Raw genomic sequence first — 20,688 nt, forward strand, 5'->3', positions numbered from 1 at the left:
CATGGTTTTGAGTGCAAGTACTTTTTGAACTCTATAAACAAAATGGAACCATCTTACGAATCTCATTCACACTTCTCCAGAAATAGCAGACAGCTCCTTAATTCTTATCTTAAAGCCATTACGGTGAATTATTCTAATATGTTTGGCTTTTAATGAAATTGTGTATTTAAAAAAAATGTATCTTTCTTTTTCCATAATATCTCTAAATAAATTGGTCAGAAGCATGATATCATAAAATTGCCAAGATAATAAAGACATGACACATTGCTTTTGAACCAGCCTTCATTATAGTAGCCTAGGCCAAGGGTAAATGTAGCCTATTGAGGGCTTGGGTTTTAATCATATGAAATGGAAAACATGCAATTGTTACAGAAAAATAACTTCTAAATACGAGGGTCACCGGCATCATCTCATCTCTCGTTTCATGATGATCATATGGACAAATACAGGACATTTTCCACATTTTGTTACGTTACAGCCTTATTCTAAAATGGATTAAATTCATTTTTCCCTCATCAATCTACACACACTACCCCATTGTGTTGAGGCACAGATCTAGGGAAGGGTACAAAAAAAATGTCTTCAGCATTGAAGGTTCCCAAGAACACAGTGGCCATCATTCTTAAATGGAAGAAGTTTGGATCCACCAAGACTCTTCCTACAGCTGGACGCCTGGCCAAACAGCAATCGGGAGAGAAGGGCCTTGGTCAGGGAGGTGGCCAACAACCCAATGGTCACTCCATCTCAGGACAACCAGGACAACCATCTCTGCAGCACTCCACCAATCAGGCCTTTATGGTAGTGGCCAGAAGTAAGCCACTCCTTGATAAAGGTCACATGACAGCACACTTGGAGTTTGCCAAAAGGTACCTAAAGCACTCTCAGACCATGAGAAAAAAGATTATCTGGTCTGATGAAACCAAGATCGAACACTTTGGCCTAAATGCTAAGCGTCAAGTCTGGAACAAACCTGGCGCCATCCCTACGGTGAAGCATGGTGGTGGCAGCATCATGCTTTGGCGATGTTTTTCAGCTGCAGGGACTAGGAGACTAGTCAGGATCAAAGAAAAGATGAACAGAGTAAAGTACAGAGATCCTTGATTAAAAACCTGCTCCAGAGTGCTCAGGACCTCAGACTAGGGCGAAGGTTTTACTTTCCAACAGGACAATGACCCTAAGCACACAGCCAATACAACGCAGGAGTGGCTTCGTGACAAGTCTCTGAATGTCCTTGAGTGGTCCAGCCAGAGCCCGGTCTTCAACCCGATCGAACATCTCTGGGAGACCTGAAAATAGCTGTGCAGCGATGCTCCCCATCCAACCTGACAGAGCTTAAGAGGTCTGCAGAGAAGAATGGGAGAAACTTCTCAAATACAGGTGTGCCAAGCTTGTAGCGTATTACCCAAGAAGACTCAAGGCTGTAATCGCTACCAAAGGTGCTTCAACAAAGTACTGATTAATGGGTCTGAATACTTACAGTACCAGTCAAAGGTTTGGGGACACCTACTCATTCCAGGGTCTTTATTTTTTTTACAATTTTCTACATTGTAGAGTAATAGTGAAGACATCACAACTATGAAATAACACAAATGGAATCATGTAGTAACCAAAAAAGTTTTTAACAAATCAAAATATTTGAGATTCTTCAAAGTAGCCACACTTTGCCTTGATAACAGCTTTGCACATTCTTGGCATTCTCTCAACCAGCTTCATGAGCAATGCTTTTCTATCAGTCTTGAAGGAGTTCCCACATATGCTGAGCACTTGTTGGCTGCTTTTCCTTCACTCTGTGGTCCAACTCATCCCAAACCAACTCAATTGGGTTGAGGTCAGGTGATTGTGAAGGCCAGGTCATCTGATGCAGCAATCCATCACTGTCCTTCAAAACACAATCCATCACTCTCCTTCCATCACTCACCTGTTTTGGGACAGTGAGCTGTTGAAAAACCAATGATAGTCCCACTAAGCGCAAACCAGATGCGATTGTGTATCGCTGCAGAATGCTGTAGTAGCCATGCTGGTTAAGTGTGCCTTGAATTCTAAATGAATCACCAGCAAAGCACCCCCGCACCATCCCTTATCTCATTGTTGTTATTATGTGTTTAGATTGATGAGGGGAAAAAACTAATGTATCCATGATATACTTTTTAAAACTTGGCAAATTAGTTAAGAACAAATTCTTATTTTCAATGACAGCCTAGTAACAGTGCTGCTCTGTTCAGGGGCAGAATGACAGATTTTTACCTTGTCAGCTCGGGGATTTGATCTTGCACCCTTTCGGTTACTAGTCCAACGCTCTAACCACTAGGCTACCTGCCGCCCCATAAGGTTGTAATGAGGCTGTATAAGGCTGTAATGTCATAAAATGTGGAAAAAGTCAAGGGATCTGAATACTTTTCGAATGCACTGTATAGCTTACATGAAGGGGGTTTTACACATGTTCAAAATGGAAGCTGCCCAAAATGTCAGCCTCTAATACATATATAAAAAGGGGATGTCCGCTCACTGTTTTACTGCTCCCAAACTTGATCTTTTAATAAAGCTTTGTTGTTTGTTGTTAAGATTGATTTCAAACCAGTCACACGAGCCAAACCCTTTATTGATAGGCTTGATTAATTGGCGAACGCATTAGGCAGAACAAAAAAATGTGGCTTCATTGAGGGGAGGTTATGCTTGTTTTAAATCTAATGAAACTAAATCGAAAGAAAAACATTAGTTTTTTATCTTTATTAATGCAAGGGTTACTGGCACCAAAACAGACCTCCTCTCTTGTTCCAAGAGCATAAAAGGCACTGTGCATCGCGGCCGGATAGGTTGCGCTTCCACTCACAAAATCCATGGCATTACCAACTGCCTTACTGCTATGACCTGCTTTTCGTTGGTCTTTAAAATTCCGATATGCGCTTAATTTTAAGCACACACCTCAAATATTGCCACCTCTCCCACCCAACAAGCGAGCTGTTATTAGACAAGTGAATTGCTGAACCTGGCTCAAGGGCTGGAAAATGCCAGAATGCCAGTTTTTACATGCTGAAATGGCCAACTAATGTGCGTTTGGCACTTGCACCACCTTAGTAGAGCCCTATGTGATCTTTATGTCCTTATCCACTTCAGTGTTGATTATACATCTACCAATATTCAACAACTCACCCATTCTCCAATAAGTTTGACTCAGGTAGTCTCAAGTTTTGATTGTATTGTAGGTGACAGGCTCACACGCAGATGTTGTTTAAGGCGGAAACAGCTGTTGCAACCTCCTGAGAGCTCCGTGCATCTGAAGTATGACATCAAAGCATCTCTCATTGCTAATGGCCATCATGCTGTAGACAGGGTGGGAGCCTCACACAAAAAAGATTGTGCCGTCATGGAAATACCTTTTTCTTACCCTTTCCTTACTGACATGTACAACAGGAATTGTTTTTAGAAGAAAGTCTGAGAAATAGAAGTTGGTCATAGAATAGTTGTCATCATTCATGCTGTCATTCTTTTTATCTAATTTTCACACACATTACATTACTATCATTCATTTGAAAGTATGCATTGTATTACCGTTGTAAAAAACCTAAGGTTTGGGAAGATTGACACAGTCATTTGGGCTTTTTCAGGCATGCCAAATCCGTTATAATCAGCAGCTAGAGAGCACCATGTCTCAGATGTGTTGTTCACACTGTATGCAAAGAGACACTTGAGGAAGAGCCAGGGAGAGAGATGAAAGTGAGCGGTATTGCTAACATCCACTCCAGGCAGTTGTTCATGAATATCAAAGAACATCTGTGGCATGGCACCTTTGTGAAATTAAAACAGGTTCCACCAGGTCTTTACCTGTTCATTTAACCAGGGTAATCTGTCGTGACGATACAATCATCACGTTATATTTTGTTTCATATAACAGCTCAAATACAATTAGTCGATTGTTTGGTCGTTGGGCTGTTGGTCGACCGAGATTGTTTTAGTCGAGCAGTAACAAATATATATATTTGCGCCCATCTCAGTGAACTAATCCATTGCGGAGCCTCGAGGCATGCAGAGGCCAAATCGAGCTCTGTACCACATTGCCAGTTCTGTCAATTTAGTCATTGTCTTTTGTTTGGAGAACTCAATGTTGAGTAAGGACACACATGCATAAAAATAGGCCTATGGGCTACCTGGCCTGTGCACAAATGTAGGCATATGAATGTGCCCATTTGGGGATCTGATAGTATTTCTGATTGGCCTTAACTCACCACCACTAATGACCTGTGGAGCTTCTCCAATTTAATGTTTCCTTCACATCAAACAGCAAACAACAAAGTCTGTTTTTACATCCATTAAGATTTACAATAGTTTCTCAATGTATTTGAAAAATCATTCCAGCTCTCTCCCTTTCGATATCCACTCAGCGTGAAAGGAAAAAAATGTTGTGTTCTGATCTAGTGGAAACGTCATAAAATAGGCTTCTTATCAGTGCATGACTTGGACTGAAATAGGTTCCGGTACTCATTTTGGGTGCTGGTACTGTTTTATATTTAGGTGGAGGAGCTCCATAATATTTTTTAGCAAATATTCTACAAGAGGAACAGGAGCTCAAGCAGTAGAACATTTGAGGTACCGCTACTCAGCTCCGGTGAGCTCCTGCCCAAGTCAAGCACTGCTTCTTATTCCTTGCGCAAATAGCCTAAAGCTGTGTCTACCCCGAGCTCACTGGCGCGGGCAACTGCGGGCCCAGAATATTTTATACAATGTTGTAAGTTTGCTAGTGCAAGCTTTGGACCAGACCCAAGTTAATAGTTGATACAATGTATCAAGTTTGTTGCAGACAGGCTATGTGTAGCCAATGCGATTTATAGGATATTTATTTTTTCATTATATTTTCTACCTGCAGGTTGCAATGTTTTTATTTGTTGGCTTTATGTAGGCTATTTTTACATAGTTGGCAATGGCAGTGGAAGTTACTTTTTAGGTTTGTATCATTTTCATTTAGCTTTGGATATAATTTTGATTAGCCACATGACAATGATTTTGAGATATGAAGACTTAATTAAACTGTTTCACGAAAATGTGCATATGAAAACCATAATTGACATGCAGATCAGTAGAAATGGTAAGATAACTTGGCATTCCATATGAGAAAGGTTGCCGACTCCTCGTGTAGCCTATTACCGGCATCTTCAGGAGAGTAATGGCAGAATCTGCGAAAGCCAGCAGGAGCGGGGAGGAGAATAGTTGGGTCAGGTTATTTTATTTCTTCTGGTTATCTAGATGTCTGGCACCCTCTTGAAGCATCAAACCATAAACTTAAAGCATCAGACAACCTCAATGCACATAGTTGATTTTATTAAAACACATAGGGTGTGTCTATATATGGAAAAATACACCTATAACATTTTGAGCAAATGATTGGTCGAAATAACAGAACTTTCGGTCGACCAATATTCTTTTTAGTTGGGGACAGCCCTAGTTTACCATATAGTAGAATCTGGAATGATACAGTAGATGTCAGAATGCATGCACAATCAATTTTGTAATATTTGTGTTGTGGAGAATAACACCAGGCAGGAGACGGGAGTACAGGTTAGCGTGTCGTTTAGTTAAACATCTCGTGTAATACCACTTAGGACCATAGTGCGCATGTGCACTGTCTAATAGGTGTCGTAACGTAACACTTTTATAATGCATTACTGCTTAGTAACATAATTGCAACTAATATAGACAGACGTAGATCACAGATACTGCGCTCCTGCGCCATAGCTTTTAACTCCTAAGAATGAGGTAAGTATTTTGGTAATACTCTAATGCAATACCTGAACAATGCATATTTAAAATGTCTCAACTACTGGGTGGAAGTAGACTTATCAGAGCCCAGCACAAGTCCAGGGGATTATTCTGCCCTGAAGGAGGAACTTGTGCTCTATTAACTAAAGAGGTAATGTCCTTTTTCTTTCACTTTGCTTTAGAACGTATCAGTCTTTGTTATTTCACTGTTCATTTTTCAACTCAAAGGTCAAGCTTTCGAGGTGCTCTTTGCTGTTGAAAAGGATACCTCCGCTCTTCCTGGGCTTCCAGTGGTAGGCCAGGTTCGGGTGGAAGGTCAGGCTCTGTCTCTTTTGTACGTCCACAGTCAGGACCATCGTCCTGGGGGTCGTTGTTGTCGTTGTCTCTGCTGGGGCATTGGACAGTAGCAGATGATCCACATAAACGTTGACATGGCATTGATCAACTTGGACATGGTAGGTAAAAAGAGCTATGCGTCGAAGGATCACACCTTCTTGGGGTGTCTGAAATCATGTACCATCACCCTTATCATCTCCCTCTTTGAATTCTCTGACAGTCTGAGTCTGTCATGAGCTTTCTTCTGCTGTATCTGGTGCTTAGCCACAGTGTTGGACAACTCTGGTTTCAACAGTGTCAGGTGGGTATGTGGTTGGCGTTTCAGAAACAGTTCAGCTGGTGTACATTCCGTTATTCCTGTGTGTGTGGTGTGTGCCAGTAAATGAACAGCAAATGGGCAAGCCTTTGGTGGGTGGGCACAGACTGAACCTTGAGTCTAGTCCTTCTTAAAGGTTTGCACTGCTCTCCGCTGCTCCTTTTGATGCAGGATGGTAAGGTGGTAGCAGGATGTCCCTTAATCCGTTGTTTTGCAAAACATTTAGAAGTGGTTCCAGATAACTGCGGGCAAGTGCTTTAATTTGAGTGACCCCTGGAAGTCCCTCATACACGTCAGACAGCAGTCTCCTCCAGAACTTGGGAGGTTAACACCACCCTTGATCCCCACAGAACACAGCCTTGATTTGTAGATAACTGATATTTGTTATTGTTGAATGGACAAAGGCTATTGTCGCTTACAAATGTTGGCCCGCCCACCTATGTTAAGTCCAAGACTTTTGAAAGCACTGGGTCTTTCTTGGTTTCCTTTGCCCTGTCTGAAGGAGATATATGCAGTTTGTCGATGAGAGAGATCTGGAAGACTGCTCCATTACTTCAATGGCGGTGTCACTTTTGCATGGTAGCCTTGATAGTGCATCTGCATTTGCGTGATCACTGGATCGTCTGTACTCGATCTCGTGGTCGTGGCTAGCCGTATCAGAGCCCAAAGTTGCATTCGAAGTACAGCCATGGTTGGTATGGCTGATTTTGGTCCAAGGATGGCCAACAGAGGCTTGTGATCTGTCAGCAATTGGAAGTTCCTTCCGTAGAGGTATTTGTGAAAGTTCTGCACTCCAAATATTATGCTCAGGGTTTCCTTCTGAATTTGAGCTGAATTTTTCTCACTTGGTGACAGTCTGTGTGTCACTGTCGTCGTTGGAATGAGGTGAGGACCAAAGCGCAGCGTGGTAAGTTGTCATCATATATTTATTAAGCCGAGAACACTAAACGAAATAACAAAGGGGAAACGAAACGAAACAACTAACGACACCTGCTTCTGATTGAGAACCATACCAGGCCAAACACAAAACACAACATAGAACATATAGAACACAACATATAAAACAAAGACATAACAGAAAGAACTAAGGTCAGAACGTGACACTGTGATGCAAATGCGATGGGGGTGTTCTTCACCCGATGATAAAATATCTGAGATGACGGCTCCTACTCCTTATGAAGATGCATCACACGCGAGCCTCCGCTTCGTCTCTGTGTCGTAGTGGTCAAGCCGCTTGCTCTTTCGAAAGATGCTGTTCGCAAGTTTTGAATGCTTCTTCTAATTGCGAAAAACATTTCCACTTTGTTGGCCTGCAGCAGTTGGTGAAGTTGATGCAACAGTGTGGATACGTTTTTGTAGGGGATAATACATTTTTCGTAACGAAAAAATCTAGTCTGAAATTTCTAAGTGGAAATTACAAACTTCAGATGCCTTTTTAAATCTCAAATACACTATAGAAGTTTTACATTTCCTACATTGCAGGGTGATCAAATTAAGATCCTACGTCTGTAGTAGGAACCCCAACAATTCTCTCCGCTCTGATACATTCGTGGTTGCTGTTGCTGTCGGTTTGGTGCAATCCTTGTGCTTTGATCTTGTATCTGAGATACCTGGAGAAACTCACGTAATTGTCTGCGTTTAATTCTCACTCCAAAACATTGAGAAACACGTCTGCTTTTTAAAATCTTTTGAGTTCATTTGCAGCCAGCCAACGCTCAAAGCACTCTAAATAGTAATCAAAATCCTCTTTTGTAGCTTCAAACTCTGGTACTTGACCAATGGTTGCCATTTTCATAGCTATTTGTTCTGTTTCTACATTCACTTGTATTCCTTAAGTTTCAGAATGTTCATCTAATTCTTCAAGTTTTTGCAATTTCTTCATTCTCTGCACACATTTGTAATCATGCCTATTTTTTTCGTATGCCTATTTTTTTTGTTAAAAATATTTCCCCCTTTATCAGAATACATATTCTCCACTGAGATCACCTTTTTTTCCAATGGATTCAATGCCAGTTCTTACTTTCCCCACCAGTGTCGATTTTCTGGACTCCAATAGGATCACTATTAGCAGCTTCCTATCACTGTGCTATTTAGTAATGCTTAGCTAGCTTTATAGCAGTCTTCTACTGGTGGTAAAAACCATTGCCATTGCCATCATATTTTCGAGTTTCATTACTCACGCGATATTCTTCCCTTCAAGCAATGTCCGTTTGTGAAGTTTGATCACCTCATCGCCACTGTAATATTTGTGTTGTTGAGAATATCCCCAGGCAGGAGACAAGAAGTGTGTCGTTCATTAAAACATCTCGTGCAATACCACTTAGGACCATTAGGTGTCTGTCTATTAGGTGTTGTAACATAACACTGCCTTAATGCATTACTGCTTAGTAACAGCATAGTAACTAATATTGACAGATGTAGATCACAAAACTAAATATGTAAGTCTCGGTAGTTCTAAAGATTCCATTTCCATATTTTGTACACACAACCAAATTATACCTGTCAACACAATACATAAAAAGCATGCTGAGGAACTTCAGCTTCACTTCTGTACATTTTCAGTTCCCTGCACTCTCCAAGAAGGCATGAAGAAGAAAGTCAATCCGGTAGTTGACTTGACTAACTTTCAATCAGTGTTGGGGAAGCTACATTTACATTTAGAAAATATAGTTTACCAAGCTACCAATTACTTCCCAATGGAAGAAGTTAAGCTACCCTTAAGAAAATTATAGTTTACTTAACTAAAGTTGCCTTGAAAAAGTAGTTTTTTTACGGAAATAAACTGAACCAGAGCCAAAACCACTTCAAACAGCGAAACATGATGAAACCTGGTCGTCAGGGGAAGCCTAGTCGTCAGGGGGAACAGGAACTCTCATTTAAAATGAGGTAAAAATATTAATGGAATAGGTTTAGAGATGCTGCAAAAATATATTCAAAAGCATTTATAAAATGTCAGGCCTTGAAGATACAGTGGGGCAAAAAAGTATTTAGTCAGCCACCAATTGTGCAAGTTCTCCCACTTAAAAAGATGAGAGATGCCTGTAATTTTCATCATAGGTACACTTCAACTATGACAGACAAAATGAAAAACAAAAATCCAGAAAATCACATTGTAGGATTTTTAATGAATTTATTTGCAAATTATGCAATTGAGATTTAGTCACCTGGTGCTGATGTGAGCCATGACCTGCCTTTCAAAGCACTTCATGGCTACAGACGTGAGTGCTACAGGGCGGTCGTCATTTAGGCAGGTTACCTTCTCTGTCTTGGGCACAAGGACTATGGTGGTCTGCTTGAAACGTGCAAGTGTCAGTGAAGACACGTCCTGGTAATCATCTGTCCCCGCGGCCTTGTGAATGTTGACCTGTTTAAAAGTCTTACTCACATCAGCTACGGAGAGCGTGATTGCACAGTCGTCCGGAACAGCTGGTGCTCTCATGCATGCTTCAGTGTTGCTTGCCTCGAAGCGAGCATGAAAGGCATTTAGCCCATCTGGTAGGTTTGCGTCACTGGGAAGATCACGTCACTGGGCAGATTGCACAAGGTTGTGCTATTTTCTTTGTTTTTTTGCATTGTTTGTAACTTAAAAAAATATACATATATTTTGTACATAATGTTACTGCTACCGTCTCTTATGACCAAAAATAACTTCTGGACATCAGAACAGCGATTACTCACCTCAAACTGGAAGAAGAGTCCGACGTGAAGGATATACTGCTTTCCCGGGAACAGGCCCAAGTCCCTGTCATTTGCATGAAGAAAAGATGTAGAAAAAGGAGGCGGAGGTCGGGCTGCCTTCTGAAAATTCGTAGGCGAGCGAGTAAACCCCCACTGCCATCCATCCTATTGACCAACGTGCAATCATTGGAAAATAAAATCAATGACCTACGATCAACATTAAACTACCAACGGGACATTAAAAGCTGTAATATCTTATGAGTTGTGGCTGAACAATGACATGAATAACATACAGCTGTCGGGTTGTACACTGTAAATTAAAAACGGGGTTGAGAGCTTCAAGTTCCTTGGTGTCTATTTCACCAACAAATTAACATGGTCCAAGCACACCAAGACATGTCGTGAAGAGGGCACAACAAAACCTATTCCCCTTCAGAAGATTTGGCATGCGTCCTCAGATCCTCAAGAGGTTCTACAGCTGCACCATCGAGAACATGCAACCTGACTGGTTGCATCACTGCTTGGTATGGCAACTGCTCGGCCTCCAACTGCAAGGCACTACAGAGGGAAGTACGTACGGCCCAGTACACCACTGGGGCCAAGCTTCCTGCCATCCAGGACCTCTGTACCAGAGGAATGTCAGAGGAAGGCCCTAAAAATTGTCAAAGACTCCAGCCACCCTAGTCATAGACTGTTCTCTCTACTACCACACTGCAAGCGGTACCGGAGTGCCAAGTCTAGGTCCAAGAGGCTTCTGAACAGCTTCTACCCCCCAAGCCATAAGACTCCTAACCATCTACCCAGACTATTTGCATTGCCCCCTGCCCCTTTCTTTTACGCTGCTGCTATTCTCTGTTATTGTCTATGCATAGTCACTTTAATAACTCTACCTACATGTCCATATTACCTCAATTTCCTTGACTAACCTGTGCCTCCGCACATTGACTCTGTACCTGTACCCCCTCTATATAGCCTCGCTATTGTTATTTTACTTCTGCTCTTTAATTATTTGTTACTGTTAATGCTTTTTTAAATATATTTTTCTTAAAACTGCATTGTTGGTTAAGGGCTTGTGAGTAAAGCATTTCGTTGTAATACCTGTTGTAGTCGGCGCATGTGACAAATACAATCTTATTTTATTTTTTATATGTTAGGAACCCGTAAAACGGCAGCCTTCCCCTCCCGCGCCATCTCTCTCAGCACTAAATAAATCAAATGTTGAAACAGAATGGCATTGCACATCTCACTGTTAATATTCCCACTATGATGAGGTTTTAATATGTCCTTCTTTTAAAATTTTTGTCCAAATCATCCTAAAGTATCTAAAAAAAAAGAAGACTTTTTATCTGTGTAAACAGACTTTATTAGGGCAAGTCTACAGTGTGCACAAATCAGTTCACTTGCAAGACCTATTACGCTGGAAATATTTTAATGTTAATTTCAAGCACTTTTGATTTAGCTAGAGTGCGCTTGCCAAAGATCAGAATGAGCACAATCACTTTATAACGCAACATTGTTACAGACAAAACCATCAGTAGAGTCATTTTTATTTGCACAGCCTTTTATCCCCAACAAGTCAGTTTGATGGAAACACCCCTCTTATGGGAAAATGTGCAGTGTTTTTATGCAGATTTTTTGAATATTCGCATGTACACATCTGTCGCCACATGGATGGCAACCTAGCTAGTAACCAGATTTCCATCCAACCTTTCTATGTGAGGAAAGTACATGTACATAATCATTCTGTGCCTACTTGTTCGGTCTGTGGTTGTTTATTTTATGCCTGCTGGTTAGTCGGGCAGACACAGAGAGAAGTGACAGAGGAATGCATTATCAAGAAGGATAGAGAACAATTGCTTCACGAGGTATCTCTACCTGAAAATGCATGATCTAAGTGATTGATAGTTGGTATTCAGCATTCATAAAAGTATGCCTTATTTACTTTGAAGAACTACTAAAATAGTGATTTTTGTCAGACAGCATATGCAACAATTGAAATATTTTATTAAAGGAAAGTAATGTGAACAAATTATGGTTAAGTGAAAAGCAGTAATGGGCAGTCTACCATCATGAGACTTTTATACATTTCTTTATTCTGTCTGGTTACAACATTCAACCCACATAATACATTGCATTTCATTTAGAAACTGAAAACCGTGATCATTTTTTAATAATAGATCAGAACCCAAACTGACACTAATCGCTTAGCACTAGTAATCGCTCAGCATTGATGGTTTTGTGTTTCATGACAAAACCACTAGTAAAGTTCAAAACCCATTAAACCTTTTTTTTGGTACATAGGAATTTAATCTTTTTTTTGTTGGTATGTGCACTATTTCATTACACAGTCAATTTGATGGAAACACATCTCGGGTGGGAAAATAGGCATATTGTTTTTATGCACTGGTGTAAAGAACCTCAGTAAAAACACTTTAAAGTACTACTTAAAAGTTTTTTGGGGGCATCTACTTTACTTTACTATTTATGTTTTTGACAAATTTTACTTTTACTTCACTACATTCCTTAAGAAAATATTGTACTTTTTACTCCATACGTTTTCCTTGACACCCAAAAGTACTTGTTACATTTTGAATGCTTAGTAGGACAAGAAAATTGTCCAATTCACGCACTTATCAACAGAACATCCCTGGTCATCCCTACTGCATCCGATCTGGCGGACTCACTAAACACACATGCTTTTTTTGTAAATTATGTTTGAATGTTGGAGTGTCCCCGTGGCTATCCGTAAATAATTTTAAAAACGAAAAAGTGGTGCTGTCTGGTTTGCTTAATGTAAGGAATTTGAAATGATTTATAATTTTACTTTTGATACTTAAGTATATTTTAGCAATTACATTTACTTTTGATACTTAAGTATATTTTAAACCAAATACTTTGACTTTTACTCAAGTAGAATTTTACTGTGTGACTTACTTGAGTCATTTTCTATTAAGGTATCTTTACTTTTACTCATGTATGACAATTGAGGACTTTTTCCACCACTGTTTCCATACGGATTTTAGAATATTCACATTAAAATCTGTAGCCAATTGGATGGAAACCTAGCTAGTGACAGCTTGTGAGATAAACAAGAATGGAAAACGCTCTACTTCTAGATCAACACTAAAACCTAATATACCCTGTCGCTTCACAAGATAAAACCTTCTGCTGTCTTACAGCATCGTTCCGGAATAATAAGATAAAAAGAAAGAAACAAAGTCACACACTCTAATTATTCTCATAGTTTACTCTCCGTTAGTCAGCACCTCTAAAAAACAAACATTTTTGGGTGTGCGTCAGCTTATGCCTTTTACTAGACTAGAATAAAAAGAGGACTTTTAACATGTGACAGCACATATTCAAGACTACACACTTATTCTATTGCAACATGTTGGGAAGTAAATGATTCATACCATAGAAAAATCACTGCTCCAAAGGCTTCTCCCCTTCAAACACTTTCACTTACCATTTTCACAAAGCCAAGGCATTTTGCTGCATTCATAATGCATATGTACTAAGGAACTGCATTACGGGGAAGTGATTTTTGTCTATTCTGCTATTTCCCTTACCTCAGCTCGCAGAGCCAGAAAAGTGGAGCATTAAGGTGTCCCTGATTTCTCTCATCTGGTAATGGCTGTTCCTTTCACACTCAGTCCACCTGCTTAGTGACATATTGGGACAAGTTTTCAGTACCTGCATATTACACAAGCACATATTACACCAATCCATTTGTGTTTTCTGATACATTCTGATGCTGGAGGTTATTAATGGTGGATAATGCTCTTTTGAGTCCCTTTTTAATGTGTTCGGATAAAAACACGATCTACTGTCAGAGATGAGAGACGTGTTAATGAAGCCACTGTGACTAAAAGGTGGGTGTTCAAGTGCTAAGCAAAAAGAAAGGGTGACAGCAATGAGTAAGCACAGCGAAGCACAGAATGGGTGCATAAATTATAGCAATGAGTGTCATGCTAATCATTCTGTGCACAAATTGATGACCGGCCGTTGCTTAAGTCTTGGCTGCATAATAACATTTCGTCTGATTTGTATTGGGGTGCAGTCTACCTCTTTATAGTGTCAAACATATGATTATATGCCAGTTTGTTCATTCAGAAGTGTGTCTCAATAATTGTGACGGACTATCCTTGAGGCAATATTTTGCTTATTATTATTAATGAATCAATTGCGACAGCAGACAGGGACATGTGGTGAGTTGTTATTCAGGGAGTGTTTCTTCAGTTTCCATTTGAAGAGTTATAAATGTGTGAGTGCTCACATTTTTACAGCCTCAACAAACTGTTCATTATTGATTGATGCACCAGCATGCTTTTCCTTAGTATTTCTGTCCAGTGAAGATTCCTTTGCTTCAGCTGAAAGACTTGCCATTTATCAGTGGCAGCGGCATCTTAATACTAGAATAGTGTTGCTCAAGCCCATGTTAAAGAAGAAACCATTCCCTGCAGCTGTATGGCATGTTGTGGCTGCAGCTCCAGGAGTGGGTATTTGGGTCTATGCTGCTTGAAGGGGTGATTTATGTGAATATCTTTTTCGCCAGTTGGGGAAGACAGATGGGGTTTTTCGAGACAATGGCTAATGTTTCACATTGAGAACCAGAGCTAAGTAGGTTATAATGTAGGTTATGTGTAACTGAAGATTGATGAACAGAGATTGTACTTTTCATTGCAACTGCATCATTTATCAAATCAATGTTTTATTTGTCACATGGGCCGAAAACAACCTTACCATGAAATGCTTACTTACAACAAGCCCTTAACCAACAATGCAGTTCAAGAAATAGAGTTAAGAAAATATTTATGAAATCAACTAAAGTAAAAAATAAAATGAAAAGTAACACAATAAAATAGCAATAACGAGGCTATACACAGGGGGGGTCAATGTAAATACAGTGGTTTGCGAAAGTATTCACCCCCCTTGGCATTTTTCCTATTTTGTTGCCTTACAACCTGGAATTAAAATAGATTTTTGGTGGGTTTGTATCATTTGATTTACCCAACATGCCTACCGCTTTGAAGATGCAGCATATTTGTATTGTGAAACAAACAAGAAATAAGACAAGAAAAAAGAACTTGAGCGTGCATAACTATTCACCCCCCCAAAGTCAACACTTTGTAGAGCCACCTTTTGCAGCAATTATAGCTGCAAGTCTCTTGGAGTATGTCTCTATGAGCTTGGCACATCTAGCCACTGGGATTTTTGCCCAATCTTCAAGGCAAAACTGCTCCAGCTCCTTCAAGTTGGATGGGTTCCGCTGGTGTACAGCAATCTTTAAGTCATACCACATATTCTCAATTGGATTGAGGTCTGGGCTTTGACTAGGCTATTCTAAGACATTTTAATGTTTCCCCTTAATCCACTCAAGTGTTGCTTAAGGTCATTGTCCTGCTGGAAGGTGAACCTCTGTCCCAGTCTCAAATCTCTGGAAGACTGAAACATGTTTCCCTCAAGAATTTCCCTGTATTTAGCGCCATCCATCATTCCTTCAATTCTGACCAGTTTCCCAGTCCCTGCCGCTGGAAAATGGATGCTGTTCTCGGGGCGATGAGGGGTGTTGGGTTTGCGCTAGACATAGCGTTTTCGTTGATGGCCAATAAGCTCAATTTTAGTCTCATCTGACCAGAGTCTCCCACATGCCTTTTGGCAAACACCAAACATGTTTGCTTATTTTTTTCTGGCCACTCTTACGTAAAGCCCAGCTCTGTGGAGTGTACGGCTTAAAGTGGTTGTCACACCCTGACCTTAGATATCTCTGTTTTCTATATATTTTGGTTAGGTCAGGGTGTGACTAGGGTGGGTACTCTAGTGTTGTATGTCTAGGGTTTTGTATGTAAAGGGTTTTGTAGGTCTAGGGGTTTTTGTATTTCTATGTTGGCCTGATATGGTTCCCAATCAGAGACAGCTGTTTATCATTGTCTCTGATTGTGGATCATATTTAGGCAGCCCTGTTTTCCACTCTCTGGTGTGGGATCTTGTCTACGGTTAGGTGCCTGTGTGCACACTAGTAGCTTCACGTTTCGTTTGGTTGTTTGTTTTCGATGAGTTTCAGTTGATAAAAAATATGTGGAACTCTATTCACGCTGTGCCTTGGTCCCATCATTTCAACGAACGTGACAGTGGTCCTATGGACAGATACTCTAATCTCCGCTGTGGAGCTTTGCGGCTCCTTCAGGGTTATCTTTGGTTTCTTTGTTGCCTCTCTGATTAATTCCCTCTTTGCCTGGTCCTTGAGTTTTGTTGGGCAGGTTTGTTCTTGGCAGGTTTGTTGTGGTGCCATATTCTTTCCATTTTTTGATAATGGATTTAATGGTGCTCCGTGGGATGTTCAAAGTTTTGGAGATGTTTTAATAAGCCAACCCTGATCTGTACTTCTCCACAACTTTGTCCCTGACCTGTTTGGAGAGCTCCTTGGTCTACATAGTGCCGCTTGCTTGGTGGTGCACCTTGCTGAGTGGTGTTGCAGACTCTGGAGCCTTTCAGAACAGGTGTATATATACTGAGATCATGTAACAGATCATGTGACACTTAGAGTGCACACAGGTTGACTTTATTTAGCTAATTATGTGACTTCTGAAGGTAATTGGTTGCACCAGATCTTATTTAGGGGCTTCATAGCAAAGGGGTGAATAGATATGCATGCGCCACGTTTCCATCTTTTAACATTGTAATATTTTTTGAAACAAGTTATTTTTATCATTTCACCTCACTAATTTGGACTCTTTTGTGTTTGTAATGCAACAAAATAGGAAAAATGCCAAGGGGGTGAATACTTTTGCAAGGCACTGTAGTCCTGGGTGCCATGTGATTTAATTGTTAAGCATTATTTTGCTTGGGGGAAGAAGCTGTTAAGGAGCTTTTTGGACCTAGACTTGGCTCTACGGTACCTCTTGCCATGTGGTAGCAGAGAGAACAGTCTATGACTTAGGTGACTGGAGTCTTTGAAAAAATGTTGGGCCTTCCTCTGACACCTCCTAGTATATACACTTCTGTTCAAAAGTTTGGGGTCACTTAGAAATGTCCTTGTTTTTGATAGATAAATGATTCATACCATAGAAACATCACTGCTCCAAAGGCTTCTCCTCTTCAAACACTTTCACTTACAATTTTCACAAAGTCAAGGCATTGCACAGTGAAGAGGCGACTCCGGGATGCTGGCCTTCTAGGCAGAGTTCCTCTGTCCAGTGTCTGTTCTTTTGCCCATCTTAATATTTTCTTTTTATTGGTACTATTTGATGAAGCTGCCAGTTGACACTTGTCAGGCATCTGTTTCTCAAACTAGGCACTAATGTACTTGTCCTCTTGCTCAGTTGTGCACCGGGGCCTGCCACTCCTCTTTCTATTCTGGTTAGAGACAGTTTGTGCTGTTCTGTGAAGGGAGTAGTACATAGCGTTGTACACGAACTTCAGCTTATTGGCAATTTCTCACATAGAATAGCCTTCATTTCTCAGAACAAGAATAGACTGACGAGTTTCAGAAGAAAGTACTTTGTTTCTGGCTATTTTGAGCCTGTAATAGAACCCACAAATGCTGATGCTCCAGATACTCAACTCGTCTAAAGACGGACAGTTTTATTGCTTCTTTAATCAGAAAAACAGTTTTCAGCTGTGCTAACCTAATTGCAAAAGGGTTTTCTAATGATCAATTAGCCTTTTAAATTGATCAACTGGGATTAGCAAACACAACGTGCCATTGGAACACAGGAGTGATGGTTGCTGATAATGGGCCTCTATGCCTTTTCCAGCTACGATAGTCATTTACAACATTAACAATGTCTACACTATATTTTGGATCAATTTGATGTTATTTTAATGGACAAAAATGTGCTTTTCTTTCAAAAACAATAATTTCTAAGTGACTCCAAACTTTTGAATGGTAGTGTAGGTCCTGGATGATAAGGAAGCTTGGCCCCAGTGATATACTGGGCTGTACGCTTTACCCTCCTTAGCGCCTTATGGTCGGATGCCAAGCAGTTGCCATACCAGGCGGTGATGCAACCGGTCAGGAAGCTCTCGATGGTGCAGCTGTAGAACTTTTTGTGTATTTGGGGATCATGCCAAATCTTTTCAGTCTCCTGAGGGGGAAAAGGTGTTGTCGCGCCCTCTTCACGACTGTCTTGGTGTGTTTGGACCGTGAACCTGCTCCACTGCAGCTCCTTCAATGTTAATTCGGGCCTGTTCGGCTCTCCTTTTCCTGTATTATCCATTGGATATCTGTGTTTTACAAAGTTGTACAGTGTGTTGTATGGTATCTTGGTTGATATACTCATGATGTTGAAATGGTTTTGTTTGGATAATCCCTCAACTATTAGTAAATATTTTTGGTTAATGGTCATTTGTGCATCAGTAACATTATCTTTCATCAGAGAGACAATCCAATGAAGGGCAAGGAATTAAGGCATGTTTTCCCTTTAACCAAACAAAAAACAGCTCTGTGGGATCGTGGGTGGAATGGCCCTACTGTGTTTGCCATTCCATCCACTCCAACCACAATCCCACTAAACATTTTTTCAGGTCTTGGATTGACTGTATACAAGATCATGAGATTGACTGAGACCAATTTAACAGTTTATTCAATTCCTCTTTTGCCAGGGCCAAACTGTTATGCAGACACACAAGTGATTCCAGCTGGACGTGAGGTGAAGATTGATGAGTGTTCAATCTGTTACTGCACGTATGAGGAGGGCACGTGGCAGATTGAGCGTCAGGCCACCTGCAGCAAGAATGAATGCTAGCAGAACTAGAGACTGGCACTGGAAGTGGGCATGGGGGCAGGGGTTATGGGGCAATTGGTGCTCCCACCGTGATAATTGCCAGTAAGTACGCAACTCAATGCTAGCCTGACTAAACCAAAGTGAGCGCAGTGTTCATTCTGGTTTGACCAGGCTAACTCAACGCAGCCTTCACTCAGTCTAAACCTGAGGTCAGGGTCACCCTCCAGACCGTATGATTTCTGCATTTATAACCACATGGATTATTAAATCAAGCTTTGTATGAAGATTTGTAATCCACATACAGAATATCTATTTATCTATGTACTGAATTATTTATGGAGATATACAGTAGAAAAACTATAAACTAGCCAAAATATATTTTTTATAGGCACTGTATTTTATTAAGCTGCTATGTATTGGGTTAGAGATCAAATAAACATCATGGAATGTATAGAATCCTTACTGTACAGCTGTCTGTGTTTTATAAAGGTAGAAACCATAGCCTACAGACAGGCAAGTGTCATTACCTGAGGTTAACCAATTGGTAAGGTTTCAATATGACAACATTATGTAATTTTGAAAATTACTTGTTGAAGAAATGTAAGAAGTTACTTGACTGTTTAAAGATTTAGCTCTCTTTTCTTGCCATTTTGATGTGTTTTGATTTTATGTGCATTTTGTAAGCAGTTCTCTATTATGTATTCATGTTTAAAATAAACAGCAACCTGTGCACTGTAGGCGCCTGTATGGTAATATCAATTCCTTGAACCAAATACAGTTTTTAGATGTCGCAGCACACATCCTATTGATTCATGTTGATTTAGATATTTCATTTTTGCAACTGTTAGCTCACAAGACTGTTTTTATATGCTTGATGCAAGAGCTGATGGCTAATATTTCATAGACTGTCAAGAGAACATAGAAGAAATTATTAAACAATTGTGCCAATTAATATGCAACCGCTATCTGCATTACAATAGAGGTCCAATGGTAACTGAAAATCTTGAATTTCCATAAAATCTGCCTAAGGACATAAGCTGGAATCGTGTTATTTTTAACTGAATTAATAAGGAGGAGACTGGGCTCTAATTACGTTGATCCCCACTTCCTGCTCTCTTTCCCAGCTGTAAAAGGTTTGCTTACTGGGAATATGTAAGTCGGAATTAATATTTAGGGAAGAGAAAAGGTTGTCTTTAATCATTACAGGTAGGCTAAGGATGAAAATACAGTACAATGTCATGATACAGTGCATTTGGAAAGTATTCAGACACCTTCCCTTTTCCCACATTTTGTAACATACAGCCTTATTCTAAAAACCTGTTTTTGCTTCATCAGTATGGGGTATTGTGTGTGGATTGAGGGATTTTTAAAAATAAGGCTGTAATGTAACAAAATGTGGAAAAGGGGTCTGATTACTTTCCGAATGCACTATATGATGAAGTACTAAAACCAGCTCCAGGGTTGGAGACACAATCTGTAATGGTGGATTTAGTGTTGAGCTGTGTTTTTGTATTGGACCATTTTCACTCACAGTGTGATCTGTTGCAGTAGTACCAGATGTTTATACATCTAAACTCAGCAAAAAATAAACGTCCTCTTACTGTCATCTGCGTTTATTTTCAGCCAACTTAACATGTGTAAATAGCTGTATGAAATAACAAGATTCAACAACTGAGACATAAACTGAACAAGTTCCACAGACGTGTGACTAACAGAAATGGAAAAATGTGTCCCTGAACAAAGAGGGGGTCAAAATCAAAAGTAGCAGTCAGTATCTGGTGTGGCCACCAGCTGCATTAAGTACTGCAGTGCATCTCCTCATGGACTGCACCAAATTTGCCAGTTCTTGCTGTGAGATGTTACGCCACTCTTCCACCAAGG

At 40.3% G+C, this 20,688-nt stretch overlaps 1 protein-coding gene across 1 annotated transcript in view; it reads left to right on the forward strand.

Annotated features, from left to right (window-relative positions):
- LOC112249919 (brorin-like) overlaps positions 1–19,532 on the forward strand; it is a 48,627-nt gene extending 29,095 nt beyond the window's left edge. Inside the window, exon 4 of the mRNA XM_024419694.2 lies at positions 18,686–19,532. Coding sequence (XP_024275462.1) covers positions 18,686–18,828 — 143 coding nt within the window. The 3' untranslated portion in view covers positions 18,829–19,532. The remainder of the gene's footprint in view (positions 1–18,685) is intronic.
- Positions 19,533–20,688: the final 1,156 nt, after the last annotated feature.

This window comes from Oncorhynchus tshawytscha, linkage group LG01, assembly GCF_018296145.1.
Source record: "Oncorhynchus tshawytscha isolate Ot180627B linkage group LG01, Otsh_v2.0, whole genome shotgun sequence".
Lineage (NCBI taxonomy): Eukaryota > Metazoa > Chordata > Actinopteri > Salmoniformes > Salmonidae > Oncorhynchus > Oncorhynchus tshawytscha.